Source organism: Centropristis striata, chromosome 19 (assembly GCF_030273125.1).
Source record: "Centropristis striata isolate RG_2023a ecotype Rhode Island chromosome 19, C.striata_1.0, whole genome shotgun sequence".
NCBI lineage: Eukaryota > Metazoa > Chordata > Actinopteri > Perciformes > Serranidae > Centropristis > Centropristis striata.
The window spans coordinates 5,609,291-5,621,826 of NC_081535.1; the positions used below are offsets into that span (position 1 = coordinate 5,609,291).

Below are 12,536 nucleotides of genomic sequence, written 5' to 3' on the forward strand. Positions count from 1 at the left end.
GAGTCCACCAGACTTAAAATGTGAAATCGAACGTAGTGAACAGAAGGTGGTATAGTGCCCCACCGCATACAGCAGGTGCCTTTTTTACTACAGGTGCATCTCAATAAATTAGTATATCAAAGAAAAGTTTATTTATGTCAGTAATTCAATTCAAAAAGAGGAAATAACACATTATATAGATCCATTACACACAGAATGAAACATTTCATGACTTCATTTATTTAATTTCTTCTAATTATAATGATGATGGCTTACATTAAATGAGGACCTAAAATTCAGTGTCTCGAAAAAAATGTAATATTACAAAAGACCAATTTTAAAAAGAATGTTTAATATGGAAATGTTGTCCTCTGAAAAGTATGTCCATCTATATGGAAGGAAATGGCCTTTTCCATGAATTTCTAATTTATTGAGATGCATATGCACTTTCCACCAGAGGGGACAATGCAATAAAAGGTAGTGGTGGAGCCAAGCTGAGGGAGCAAGTAATAATAAGCAGGTTTAAAATTGGGCACAGCAACCTTAACAGTACACTTTTCATTACAAGAAAAGCCCCAGTCGATGCCATGAGGCTGAGACAGTTGAACATGTGAACAACAGTCGCTGCCTCAGGAGAGCTCACAGCACCTGCAGCTACTCCTCCCTCCCTGCTCGCCACCTTTTCCAACCTTTACCCTCAGGACGGCGTTTCAGGGCCATGAAGACCAAAATAAACAGACTCAGGAACAGTTTCTACCTGAGAGCTGTCATTGCCCTGAACACCTCCAAGAATTAGAAACAGAAAAACAATAAACATTTCAAAACTGTGGAACAGTGCAATATATTTATATTATTATGAAGGCCTCAGTATTTAAAGGTGTTCACCTGCTGCTGTTGTTTCATGCCCATTTGCACAATTGCTTGTTGCTGTATGTTTTCACTGGTGTATAGTGTATTGCTAATGTATGTGTCATGTTTGATTTTTATATTTTGTATCTATCTATCTATCTATCTATCTATCTATCTATCTATCTATCTATCTATCTATCTATCTATCTATCTATCTATCTATCTATCTATCTGTCTGTCTGTCTGTCTGTCTGTCTGTGTGTCTGCCTGCCTGCCTGCCTGTCCGTCCGTCCATCTATATTCATGTATTCATGTGGAATATCACCCATTCTGCTGCACCCCCTCCTTTTTTTCTTCTTGTGCAATGACAATAAAAAATATTCTGAATAGTGATAGTGAGTGACTGAAAAATGCTCTAAATCCTGACTTCTTGATGACATCCAGACTAGAAAACAAAGCAGCATGGAGCCCTACTGTAAATTTACCTCTAAAGTTCTGGCTATAAACTCCATGAGGCCAGTTTCAGTTTGATGATGATATACCAAGTAAAACTGGAGACAAGCTCAAATATATTTTGTATAAAATGATAGAACTGGATGGAACCCTCTTATATGTTATATTTGCAACCTTTGTTCACATTTGCAACATTTAAAATTCTTTATTGAGCATGATAGTGTTTTGAAAGTAAAAAAAAAAAGATTCAAAATCACATTTTATGTTGGACCGAAGGACCAAAAACTATAGAAAAATGACCAAAAAAAGACACAAACTGATTAAAAAAAGACACAAAATGACAAAAAAAGACACAAAATAATAAAAAAAGACACAAAAGGACCAAAAAAGACCCAAAATAAATAAAAAAAGACACAAAAAGACATAAAATGACACAAAAAAAGAAACAAAAAGACACAAGTGACACAAAAAAGACACAAAAAGACATGAAAAGGATTCAAAAATGGACTAAATCGCCCAAGACTCCAAAGAGTTAAAAGTATAACAGAATGTGGAGACAATGCTCAAAAAGGTAAATATTTATTTCGTTGTTTTTAGGAAGACTGGAGTGGAAATAACATGAGGACACTGCGGGAGGAAACCTGCAGGTGGCAGTAGTGAGTCAGCCTGGTACCAACTGTAAAACACCACAGAAGAAGACGTGTGAAGCCTGGCGGTCGGTAACCAATGCAAGGCGATGGGGTGAGTATCTTCATTTATTTATCGACCGGTTGGTCAAAACGACTGAATAAACATTTAAAAGAGCCAATATGTAATTTAATTACACACCTTAATACCAGGTTAAAGGTGTCACGTTGTGTAAATCTCTGCAGTTATAGCAAAGCTTATCGTGACAGCTGCTGTCCGCCTACACAAAGCACCATCTTCCACTGTTAGCCAGTTAGCTCCCAGCTAGCTGCCACCGTCAGTTAACGGTAATAATGCAGCTCGGTAAGGTGAGCTTAGCTTACTTTATAAACGTTGACGTGTCAATGCCACAACATTCTAAATGACGTCAGCGTGTCTGACGTTCCAACAGATAACAAGGGGAGCTAACAGCACGTGACCAGAAATAACTAGCTAGCTAATTAAAATGTCATACTACAGGGTATTGCGTTCACGTTAGAAGATCTTTCTTTTAACCCTATAAAGCCAAGTGTATCATATTAGATACAGTAATTTTTGAGACCTCTACATCATCAAAAACCTGATGTATACATGTGTTGAAGATAAACAAACTGAGCAACAAATTGCACAAAAATACCAGATGTAGCAAAAATGATGCTGGTTCCACGAATGGATCAGTCATTGCTGCATTAAAAAACTTCATATCAGCAGATGTATGATGTTGTGTTATATATATATATATATTTAGTTGTTGAGACCTCTACATCATCAGTCTGATATATTTTTTTCCTGAAAAACCTGATGTATACATGTGTTGGAGATTTAAAAAACAACAACTGAGCAACAAATTGCACAAAAAATACCAGATGTAGCAAAAATGATACAGGTTCATTGCTGGGTGAAAACTTAATATCAGCAGATAAATATTTTTTTTCTTGCATATTTGAATTAAATGTTAAAAGGAAAGTCTTAATAGGATAAAAATGTTCGGTTTTATGTTTTTCTTAGTTCAAGAAAAACAAACTGTGAGCAACAAATTGCACAAAAATACCAGATGTAGCAAAAATGATGCTGGTTCCACGAATGGATCAGTCATTGCTGCATTAAAAAACTTCATATCTGCAGATGTATGATGTTGTGTTATATGGAAAAAATATGTATTTTGCATGATTGAGGAAAAAGGAAAAGTCAAAGTCTTAATAGGTCAAAAATGTTAGGGTTTATATGTTTTTGTTAGTTCGAGAAAAACAAACTTTGTGAGCAACAAAATGCACAAAAAGACCTGATGTTTCAAAAATGATACAAATTAGAATTCATATATGCAATTTATTTATTTCTTAAAATTCGTCAGCAGGTTAATAAGCACTCAGTTTTTACAAAAATTGAATTTTCTGGCAATTATTTCATGGTTCAGGCTTTATAGGGTTAAAAAAAATAACGGGAGATTGCTGTTACATCAGCAGCTGGTAACGATGAGGAACATTCAGACAGACTGCCAGTTGAGTCTGTCCTACATTTCACTCAATTACATGAGAGACAGAGAGCTATTTTTATGTTCCCTGTGGGTTCAGAAGACAAGACAGAGGTTCTCAGAAGAACACGGTGTGTTTAGATGGGAAGTGAGCAACTAGAGTAGAAATGTTACCCCAGGCATGTTCATAAAGGAGTTACAACAGTGTATTTATTAGAATGCAGCGGGTATTTCTCATTTCGTTTAGGACTGCTGTGATCAAAGTGTGTTTTACATTTACATTTATGATTGTATCCCTTTTTTGGGCGAATAACTATATTTGGTAACTTCAGTGGATATCTAAACTGGGTCCCCATGTCTCTCTGTTTGGTCGTAGAACTACATGGATTTTTCTTCCAGCTAATCAGCAAAGATCAGACACCAATCAGTATGATTATAATATAATATTAACTTTATTGACCTTGACATCCAATGTAAAAATCTGCAAGAAACAGTCGCACAAACAGTTATTCTTCAGTGACTTGTACGAGGAGAACTTGACTATGACGGCATATTAGGGCCAAGTATGAATAAAAATAATAGTAATATTTCGAGAAAAAAGTTGCAAATTTGCTAGATTAAAGTGGCAAATCTACAAGAAAAAACTGGCAGATTTAAGAGATTTAAAGTGGCAAATCTGCACGAAAAAAAAGGATTCACCACTTTAAATCTCATAAATCTGCACTTTTTTTCTTGTAGATTTGCCACTTTAATCTTGTAAACTTTTTTCTGAAAATATTACCCCCCTCCCCCGGGTCCGTATGTTTTTTTTTTTTTACACATTCTGACAGGATGTAATATCTTCCAGTATTCTCTAGGATTGAAATTTGGAATTTGCAAGTATTTCAATGAGTGCCCTTTTAAGGGTTTTATTGGAATAATATCGCAACAGACTCATCCAACCCCGCTGCTCCAAGGAACGATACAGAAAGTCGTTCATTCCTACTGCAATAAGACTTTATAACTCCTCTACCTCTGTCAGAGCCACTTTTACTAAACTGCATTAAATCTACTGTCACTTTTTGCACTGTGCACCTTGAAAACGCCACTCAAATACTGGAACATATACTTCACATCATATGGGAGATGTGTATTAACCGTATTGATATTATATAATATATTTTTTAACTGAGATCTGCTGATTGAAACCAGCTCAGTCAATCTTTTTTTTTTTTTTTTTTTTTTTTTTTACTTAATTTGCTGACTTCATAAGCACAATACAGAGGCTCATATCTCTTTTTTTTTTTTTTTTTACCCAAGTCAAGTGTCATCTAGCTCAAACTGTCTGCACCCGCCTTCAGATTTGTGTTGTCTGGCGTGATTTTGCTTCGTTACAGTCAAGATTGCAGCAATGATGATAAAAACGGGGATTTATTCATCTTATATCGTGCCTAACTTTAAACCAACGGAACATAGAGTATGGAATTAATCTGCAGATGCTCTGGTTGAAAATGAGGCCAAACTTTTACATTGATGTCAGTTTTTGAGCCACAACAAAGGCTAAAATGTGGCCTGCAACAGACTAGGCTGGGCTGGTTTTTAGCCTAGCCGCTTGCCAGAAATGCCTTGAGGTTTTGTGCTAAACTTGCCGCCCATATTAGCTGGTTGAAAGGAATGAGAAGTGAGTTGTCAGCAATGGTATAAAACAGTAAAACTAAATAGATTTTTCAAAAATTGTAAATCACTCCAGAAAGGTCCTTGAGCTTATTTGCACAAAATATAAGAGGCTGATATGTCCAGTAATATGTGAGCTTAGTCACAGACAGAGAGATTTCATTTATCCTTCATTTATTTCTCAAGGAATCACTGAGGGCAACCCCTCATTTACAATGATGTCGAGAGTACAGAGAAAACACAATGAAGAACAAACGGCACAGACAAAACACTTGAAAATCATTAAAAACAAGGTTACAGTGAAATGCAGAGTTATTGGTTATCATAGTTTTAAACTGGCCCAGAGTTATAATTGTGTCGAGTTTGAGTGAATGTTGTAAGATGTTCCAGATGTTCCTGTAGATGCAGCAGAAAAACTGAAAGCAGTTTTTCCAAATTCAGTATTTGTCCGGGGAACATTGAGCATTAAGCATTAATCACTAGAGTGTGTTGGATAATTACTATGTGCCCAGTTTAATAAAGTGCTGAGGTATGGTATCAATACTTATAAATGAAAAGGAACCAGTGCATGTCTCGTCTGATGGATAAAGGTGGACAGAAACATAAAAGAATACATGATCTTTCCTCCCTCTCACTCGCATCTTTTGGCGTTTCTTGCAAGCAAACCACACCTTCGTTTTCTTCTCCTCTTTCATTGTATGAAGCATGAATGCGATAGTATGAATGCTTTATTTCGGTTACAAAAACAAACAAAAAAATGAAATAAAATCATGTTTTTACAAAAGAATCCATCAGACAGCAACCGAAAAAGGAATAGGCTGAAGCCCCACTAAAGGCTTATTTTTGCCTCTCCTGTACCATCTACATGTATACATTATATATATTACATTAACTGAATAATTCACATCGTTACAAAACACATGATACCTTAAACTGAAAAATCAAATTCAATCAAATTTCATTGTAACCCTTGATAATTTTAGACTTTAAAGTCTTCTTGAAAACTAACATAGAATTACACATCTTTATTTCATCATTTAGTTCATAATTCTGTAATTTTACACCCAAAACTGACACACATCTGTATTTGAGATTAGTTCTGACTTTGTGAGTTTCAAACATTAGCATTAACCCCCTTAAGTTATAAATCCCCTGCCTTAATTTAAACATTTTTTGAATACAAACAGGATTTGACATGTTTACCACTCGAAACATAATTTCGGTAAAGCTTTATAATAAGGTCCTTAATAACCATTAATTAACAAGTAATAAGGCATTGTTCTCGCTTTAGATCCGGTAGTTGCAAAAAGCATAGTTAACTTATAGTTAGCTTATAATAGATGAGCAATAAAGTATATTTTAATATCAATAAGCAAACAAAATAAGATTAATAAAGGCATGGCAAAGACATAATGGGTGGGTCATGGGTGTTTGTAATGCCATTATTAACACTTATATAAGCTTATAAACACACAATAATGTTAATAAGCACCTTGTAAGGACTTACAAGGGCCTTATTACTTGTTAATTAATGGTTATTACAAGGACCTTAATATAAAGCGTTACCATAATTTCTAATGTTTTTGAATATACAATGTCCTGAAATGTTAATGTTTTAATCGTCTCTCATTAATCCTTCTCCTTGCTTCCTTCTCCAGTCTACCTAAATCTTGGTGACCTTCAGTGGCGACTGGCCCCAACAGCCATCAGTCAGCATGCAAGGCTTCTACTCCAAGCTGGACTCCTCCCCCTCCTCCTCCCCGTTACTGGGGGTGGCCATGGGGCGAGAAGGCGGGGCGGTCCCTCTCAGCCTGGCGGTGGAGACGGAGAAAGCTCAGGCGCTCCTACAGACATTCAGCTCCGCCTCCCTGCTGGCCTCAGCAGGACTCGGGATGTTCTGCGTGGTGGCGGACCACACCCTGCAGCTGTCCGTCATCCAGAACCACCTGTGGCTGCGCGCCGCCTTGGACAACGCCACTCATGGGCTGGTGGGGCTGTGGTCGTGGGCGGTTGTTATTGGACTTAGGAAAAAGAGCGATCTGTACGAGGTGCTGCTTGCTGGTCTTCTGGCATCAATCATAGACCTGGACCACTTCTATATGGCTGGATCCCTGTCCCTCAAGGTAAGACCTACGCCGTTACTGAGGACTCTATTCATAGTTAGATAACTTTAACCAATTTAGGCCTAAAACGCCCGGAAAAAATGCCCGTCAAACCTCTGGGCGATTTTAAAATAAGCCCCTAAAACCTGAAGTTTTTCTGGAAATTCAACAGAAGTGTCAACTCTTCCTACTAAATAATAGATTTTTCAGCCTCTGTAGCAGATAGAAATTAAATTCAAAAAGTATTTGAGAGCTTATAGCTGTTATATCTGAGCTCCCTCCACTATAGTCGTCTTCTGCCATGATTTAAGTTCTGTAAAAGTCCCATGATGCATTGCAACACTCCCACATGTATTCTCATTTTGTGTCTTTTTGTGTCTTTTTTTTGTCATTTTGTGTCTTTTTTTAGTAATTTTGTGTCTTTTTTTTAATCATTTTGTGTCTTTTTTTGGTGATGATTTCAAAGTTCTGGAAAAGTCCCATGTTGCATTGCGACACTCCCACATGTATTCTGATGCATTTCATTGGCCAAGAGACCGAAAATAGGTGGAAAAAAACTACAAATACTACAAAACAACGTATCCTCTTTCCCGGCTTTAATGGTAGAATAACACAACAGCGCCCCCGGTTTTAATGGTAGAAATGCGGTAATGCTTTCCCGCCTTAAATGGGTTAAAGGTGTAATGAACCTATTTTTATTGTGACCGCAAATGTTCACTCAAAGCCAAGTATGACATGTCACAAGTAGTTTTATTGAAACAGTTTATTTAAGTGAACATAAATACTGTATAACAACAGGAGTGCCTTTTTTTTTTTTTTTTTTAAATCAAAGCTCCATAAAGTGAACATTTAAATAGATAAAAATATCTTAAATAAAAATAGCCTATGTAATAAAATAGGCCAATCTTTTTCTGAAATAAATATATTTATATGAGAAAAGAAAAACAAACACTACAAAAGAACTAAATATGACAAACTCTAGTAAGAGCAGCATTTATATATAAAGAAAGGGGGAAAAAATTGAACTATATCGATATATGCAATATGGTCTGATTCACACAGTTGTAAATATATTGATATCTTTTTTATATCGATATATCGGCCAGCCCTATAGCAGTGTTCAGATTCTTTTTGAGAAGATTTATCACAGATTCAAAATGCTTATGTAACAATCTTCATCCTTCAACCAGTTCTGGGCATTTGTGTGCCTTTGCTTAAGTCATCATGTGTACTGAAAGCAGTCGACCAAAATGATTCATATTGCTTTTCTATATACGTGTTTTAATTCACACCAATTACAAACGATACTCAATTGTATATAGATTACCATTTTCTTTAACAGGAGGAGCGAACCTGTTCGAAGTGTTATGTTTGTTTGTTTTTATTTTTCTGTCTATGTAAATGCAGCTATCTTAAAATATGGAAGTTGAATGAAGATACATGAATTTAAAAGCCGTATGTCAAAGTGTTATAAACTGAAAATAAAATAAAAATATTGGGAAAAAAAAACTAAAAAACTCGATATCAGTTGAGAGAAATGTATAAAAATGCTTCAGGGTAAGATCCTCATGGCAGCAAGTAAAAAAGCAATAACTAGATGCTGGCATCTTAGAGAACCTCCCTTTGGAAAAATAATAATAAATCACACATACAGTATGGAACGTATAACGTTCACTTTGAGATTACAGAAGGAAAAGGGGAAAGATTACTGGGCTAAATGGGTTACATACCCAGCCGATGCAGAGTGTGACGGCTGAAATTGTTGTAGATTATGAACAAAAGTTTATAACCCTGTGATGAACGCTTATGTGTATTATTCAATGTGACAATGTGAAAGTTTGTACAGTACAGGCCAAAAGTTTGGACACACCTTCTCATTCAATGCGTTTTCTTTATTTTCATGACTATTTACATTGTAGATTCTCACTGAAGGCATCAAAACTATGAATGAACACATATGGAATTATGTACTTAACAAAAAAAGTGTGAAATAACTGAAAACATGTCTTGTATTTTCCATTTTAGATTCAAAGTAACCACCCTTTGCTTACTAGAATATAAGACATGTTTTCAGTTATTTCACACTTTTTTGTTAAGTACATTAGGGCTGCAACGATTCGTCGACGTTGTCGACAAAAATCAATAATAGAAATAGTCGACAATGGAATTCATTGTCGACTATTGTCGCCAGACGTGTTTTTCCAACAGAGTGAGGCATCTCACTTCATTACAATCTCTGCCGAGCGCGAGCGGTAACGTACACAGAAATGACGGCGTCCAACACAGCTACACGTACCAAAACGTAGAAAGTTTGGGAGCATTTTAGCCTGGATACGGCCAATAAAAAATGACTTGCACGGTTTGCAAAGCAGACACATCGGTGATGCACGAGCATTTAAATAGAAAGCACGTCGGGCAGTTGAACCAAACGGAGTCTGACTCGCCTCGGTAAGATTCAAGTAACATTCAGCCGATACGTTTTGTTTATAAGCGAATTTTTTCGCTTTAAAAGAGAGCTTTAACGTTATGTCTGACGAACGTATTTTAAATTAAATGCATGCAGTGTGAATCAGAGAGCCAGCATGGAGCCCTTCTGCAGAAGAAGCAGATGTGCAGCAGCAACAGGCTCCTCACTGAGTCAGTACTGGTGCTGGTCTGTGATACGAGGTTCCAACAGGTGAGCCCAGTTCAACCCAGACTACATCCAGAACCCAGAACCAGTTCCACCCACTTGATGGAGCAGAAATACAGTTTTATAAAACACATTTTCCTGTCCAGAAAAAATGGACAGAGGTTTATTTATTTTTTGTATGAATCAGCAGCTGAATTGTTGAATAAAAGATGCTTTTTTCATTTAAGTACCCATCTTTCTTGTGTTTATTATCATTTGCCTCATATTTAAAGCAACTACATGCTAAATTTAAGAAAAAAATTAATAATTATCCGATTAGTCGACTAATCGTTTCAATAGTCGGTGACTAGTCGACTATTAAAATAGTCGTTAGTTGCAGCCCTAAAGTACATAATTCCACATGTGTTCATTAATAGTTTTGATGAATTTACAATGTCAATAGTCATGAAAATAAAGGAAAAACATTGAATGAGAAGGTGTGTCCAAACTTTTGGCCTGTACTGTATATGACCTAATGTTTGTGTTGTGAAAAGAAAAAAAAAAAGCTCCAGTGTTAATCTCCTCTCTGTCTCTTCCAGGCTGCCGTGTCGCTCCCTCAGCGTCCTCCTCTCCACTGCTCCTCTCTCATCCCGGTCCTCTGTCTCTCGCTGCGTTTCCTCATGTGGATCGGCCGCCTCAAAGACGCCTGGTGCTCGTTGCCGTGGATGCTTTTCATCTCCATGGCGACGCACCACGTCCGGGACGCCGTGCGCCACGGCCTGTGGGTGTGCCCGTTCGGCAACACGGCGCCGCTCCCCTACTGGCTGTACGTCAGCACCACAGCGACACTTCCTCACCTTTGTTCTGTCCTCATGTACCTAACGGGGACCAGGGACGTGATCTCCACCAAACACGGGGTGGCCATCGACGTTTAGACGCCACTTCTGAATCTGACCTGGTATGGATCGCCTCTGATCTGGGCCAAAATGTTCTTAACGGCTTGAAACAACTTTTAGACTCTCTATGGAACAGTTATGGTACATGAAAGATTCACTTACTACATGTTTATTCTGCTTAGGTGGAGATAAATGTTGGCTAAGAATCTAAATGTGACCACAAATAGAGACACGTGTACAATAACGAATTTCCTCGAAAAAGGGACTTGTTGTGTGGGTACCAATCATGGATTTCTTTGAGATTTTTGTTTCTGGTATTATGGAAATGTATCAGAATCCTCTTACCATATCTGCTTATCTATAATAACTGTCTTAGGTGTTTATAGAGTGACCCTTTAAAGCTTTGACATATCGTTTTGCAGAGGCTTGCCTGCTGTGTGTTCCTCTCCCCAAACCCCCCAAAAAGGGACCCGAGACTTAGTGTCACTTTTTGGCCCTTTGAACTCTTAACTGGTCATCAGCTGAACTATCACTATCCGTCCTACCAAGAAACACTCAAGGAAGAGTCAACCAAAGGTCAACCACAGGCTGTACCACACTGCTGACGGTATATTACCACTGTTTTTCCACTGTGCATTTAAAATAGCTCATATGCCATAGTAGTGAAATGTAATGTATTGTACATTTATTGTAGAGTGAGTTTTAAATCCACCACATTCCAACGAGCGATCCACCATTAATCACCACCAAGCAACAAGATCTTTGTCTCTCTGCCACTTCAGCAGACGTTCACCATGCTGCTTGTTTCAGCCTTAACACTTTATCGGGCGAAGAACTTTATTTGTAATATTTCGAGAAAAAAAGTTGCAAATTTTCTAGATTAAAGTGGCAAATCTACAAGAAGAAAGTCGCAGATTTATGAGAGAAAGTGGGGGGGAAAAAAGCAACTTTTTTTCTCGCATATTCACCACTTTAAAGCTAACAAATCTGCAACTTTTTTCTTGTAGAAATGCCACTTTAATCTCGTAAACTTTTTCCTCAAAATATTACCCCCCTCCCCCGGGTCCGTATGTTTTTTTTTTACCCATTCTGGCTGTATGTAATATCCTCCAATATTCTCTAGGGTTGAAATTTGAAATTTGCAAGTATTTCAATGAGTGCCCTATTAAAAATAACTTTTCCTATAGAGGCCAATTTTTGCGAAACAAACTTCGACAGAGGTTGAATAACGGACAACAAACACTGATTGATGTTTTTCAACATTTTATTGACCAAACAACTAATCGATTAATCGTTTAAATGATCCACAGATTAATCGATAATGAAAATAATCGTTATTTGCAGCCCTAAAAGTTTATTTATCTCAGTAGTTTAATTCAAAAAGTGGAAATAACACATTATATAGATCCATTACACACAGAATGAAACATTTCATGTCTTAGTGTATTTAATTTCTTCTAATTATAGTGATTATGGCTTACATTTAATGAAGAGCTAAAATTCAGTGTCCCAAAAAAATGTTAATATTACAAAAGACTAATTTTAAAAAGTATGTTTAAGGCCTCTGAAAAGTATGTCCATCTATATGATGGGGCTGTTTGACTTGAACTGCTGGAAATGGACTTTTCCATCATATTCTAATGTATTGGGATGCAGCTGTACTATATACTTTAAGATTTGTGTTTTTTGGGTGTCCTATTCCTTTTAAAATGCAAGGAAAACAAAACATGACATGGGATTGGTATTGTTGGATTTAGCTGGGGGGAAAAAAACATCTGTAATACAAGTTGTGTTGGTTTTACTTGTGAAAAGATCGAAATGCTCTAAAACTGTGTTTCACTGTTAAAGAGATACTG

General features: G+C 36.9%; 1 protein-coding gene across 1 annotated transcript; it reads left to right on the top strand.

The window, feature by feature from the left end:
* Positions 1-1,974: 1,974 nt before the first annotated feature.
* Positions 1,975-11,314, top strand: tmem267 (transmembrane protein 267). Its single transcript, XM_059357621.1, has 3 exons — positions 1,975-2,022; positions 6,730-7,194; positions 10,384-11,314. Exons 2-3 carry the CDS (start codon positions 6,787-6,789, stop codon positions 10,717-10,719), a joined length of 744 nt encoding a protein of 247 aa, XP_059213604.1. The 5' UTR covers positions 1,975-2,022; positions 6,730-6,786; the 3' UTR covers positions 10,720-11,314.
* Positions 11,315-12,536: the final 1,222 nt, after the last annotated feature.

Coding starts and splice junctions, on each gene's coding strand:
- tmem267 (XM_059357621.1), top strand. CDS start 6,787: ATGCAAGGCTTCTACTCCAAGCTGGACTCCTCCCCCTCCTCCTCCCCG. Junction 7,195..10,383: donor CTGGATCCCTGTCCCTCAAG/GTAAGACCTACG, acceptor TGTCTCTTCCAG/GCTGCCGTGTCGCTCCCTCA.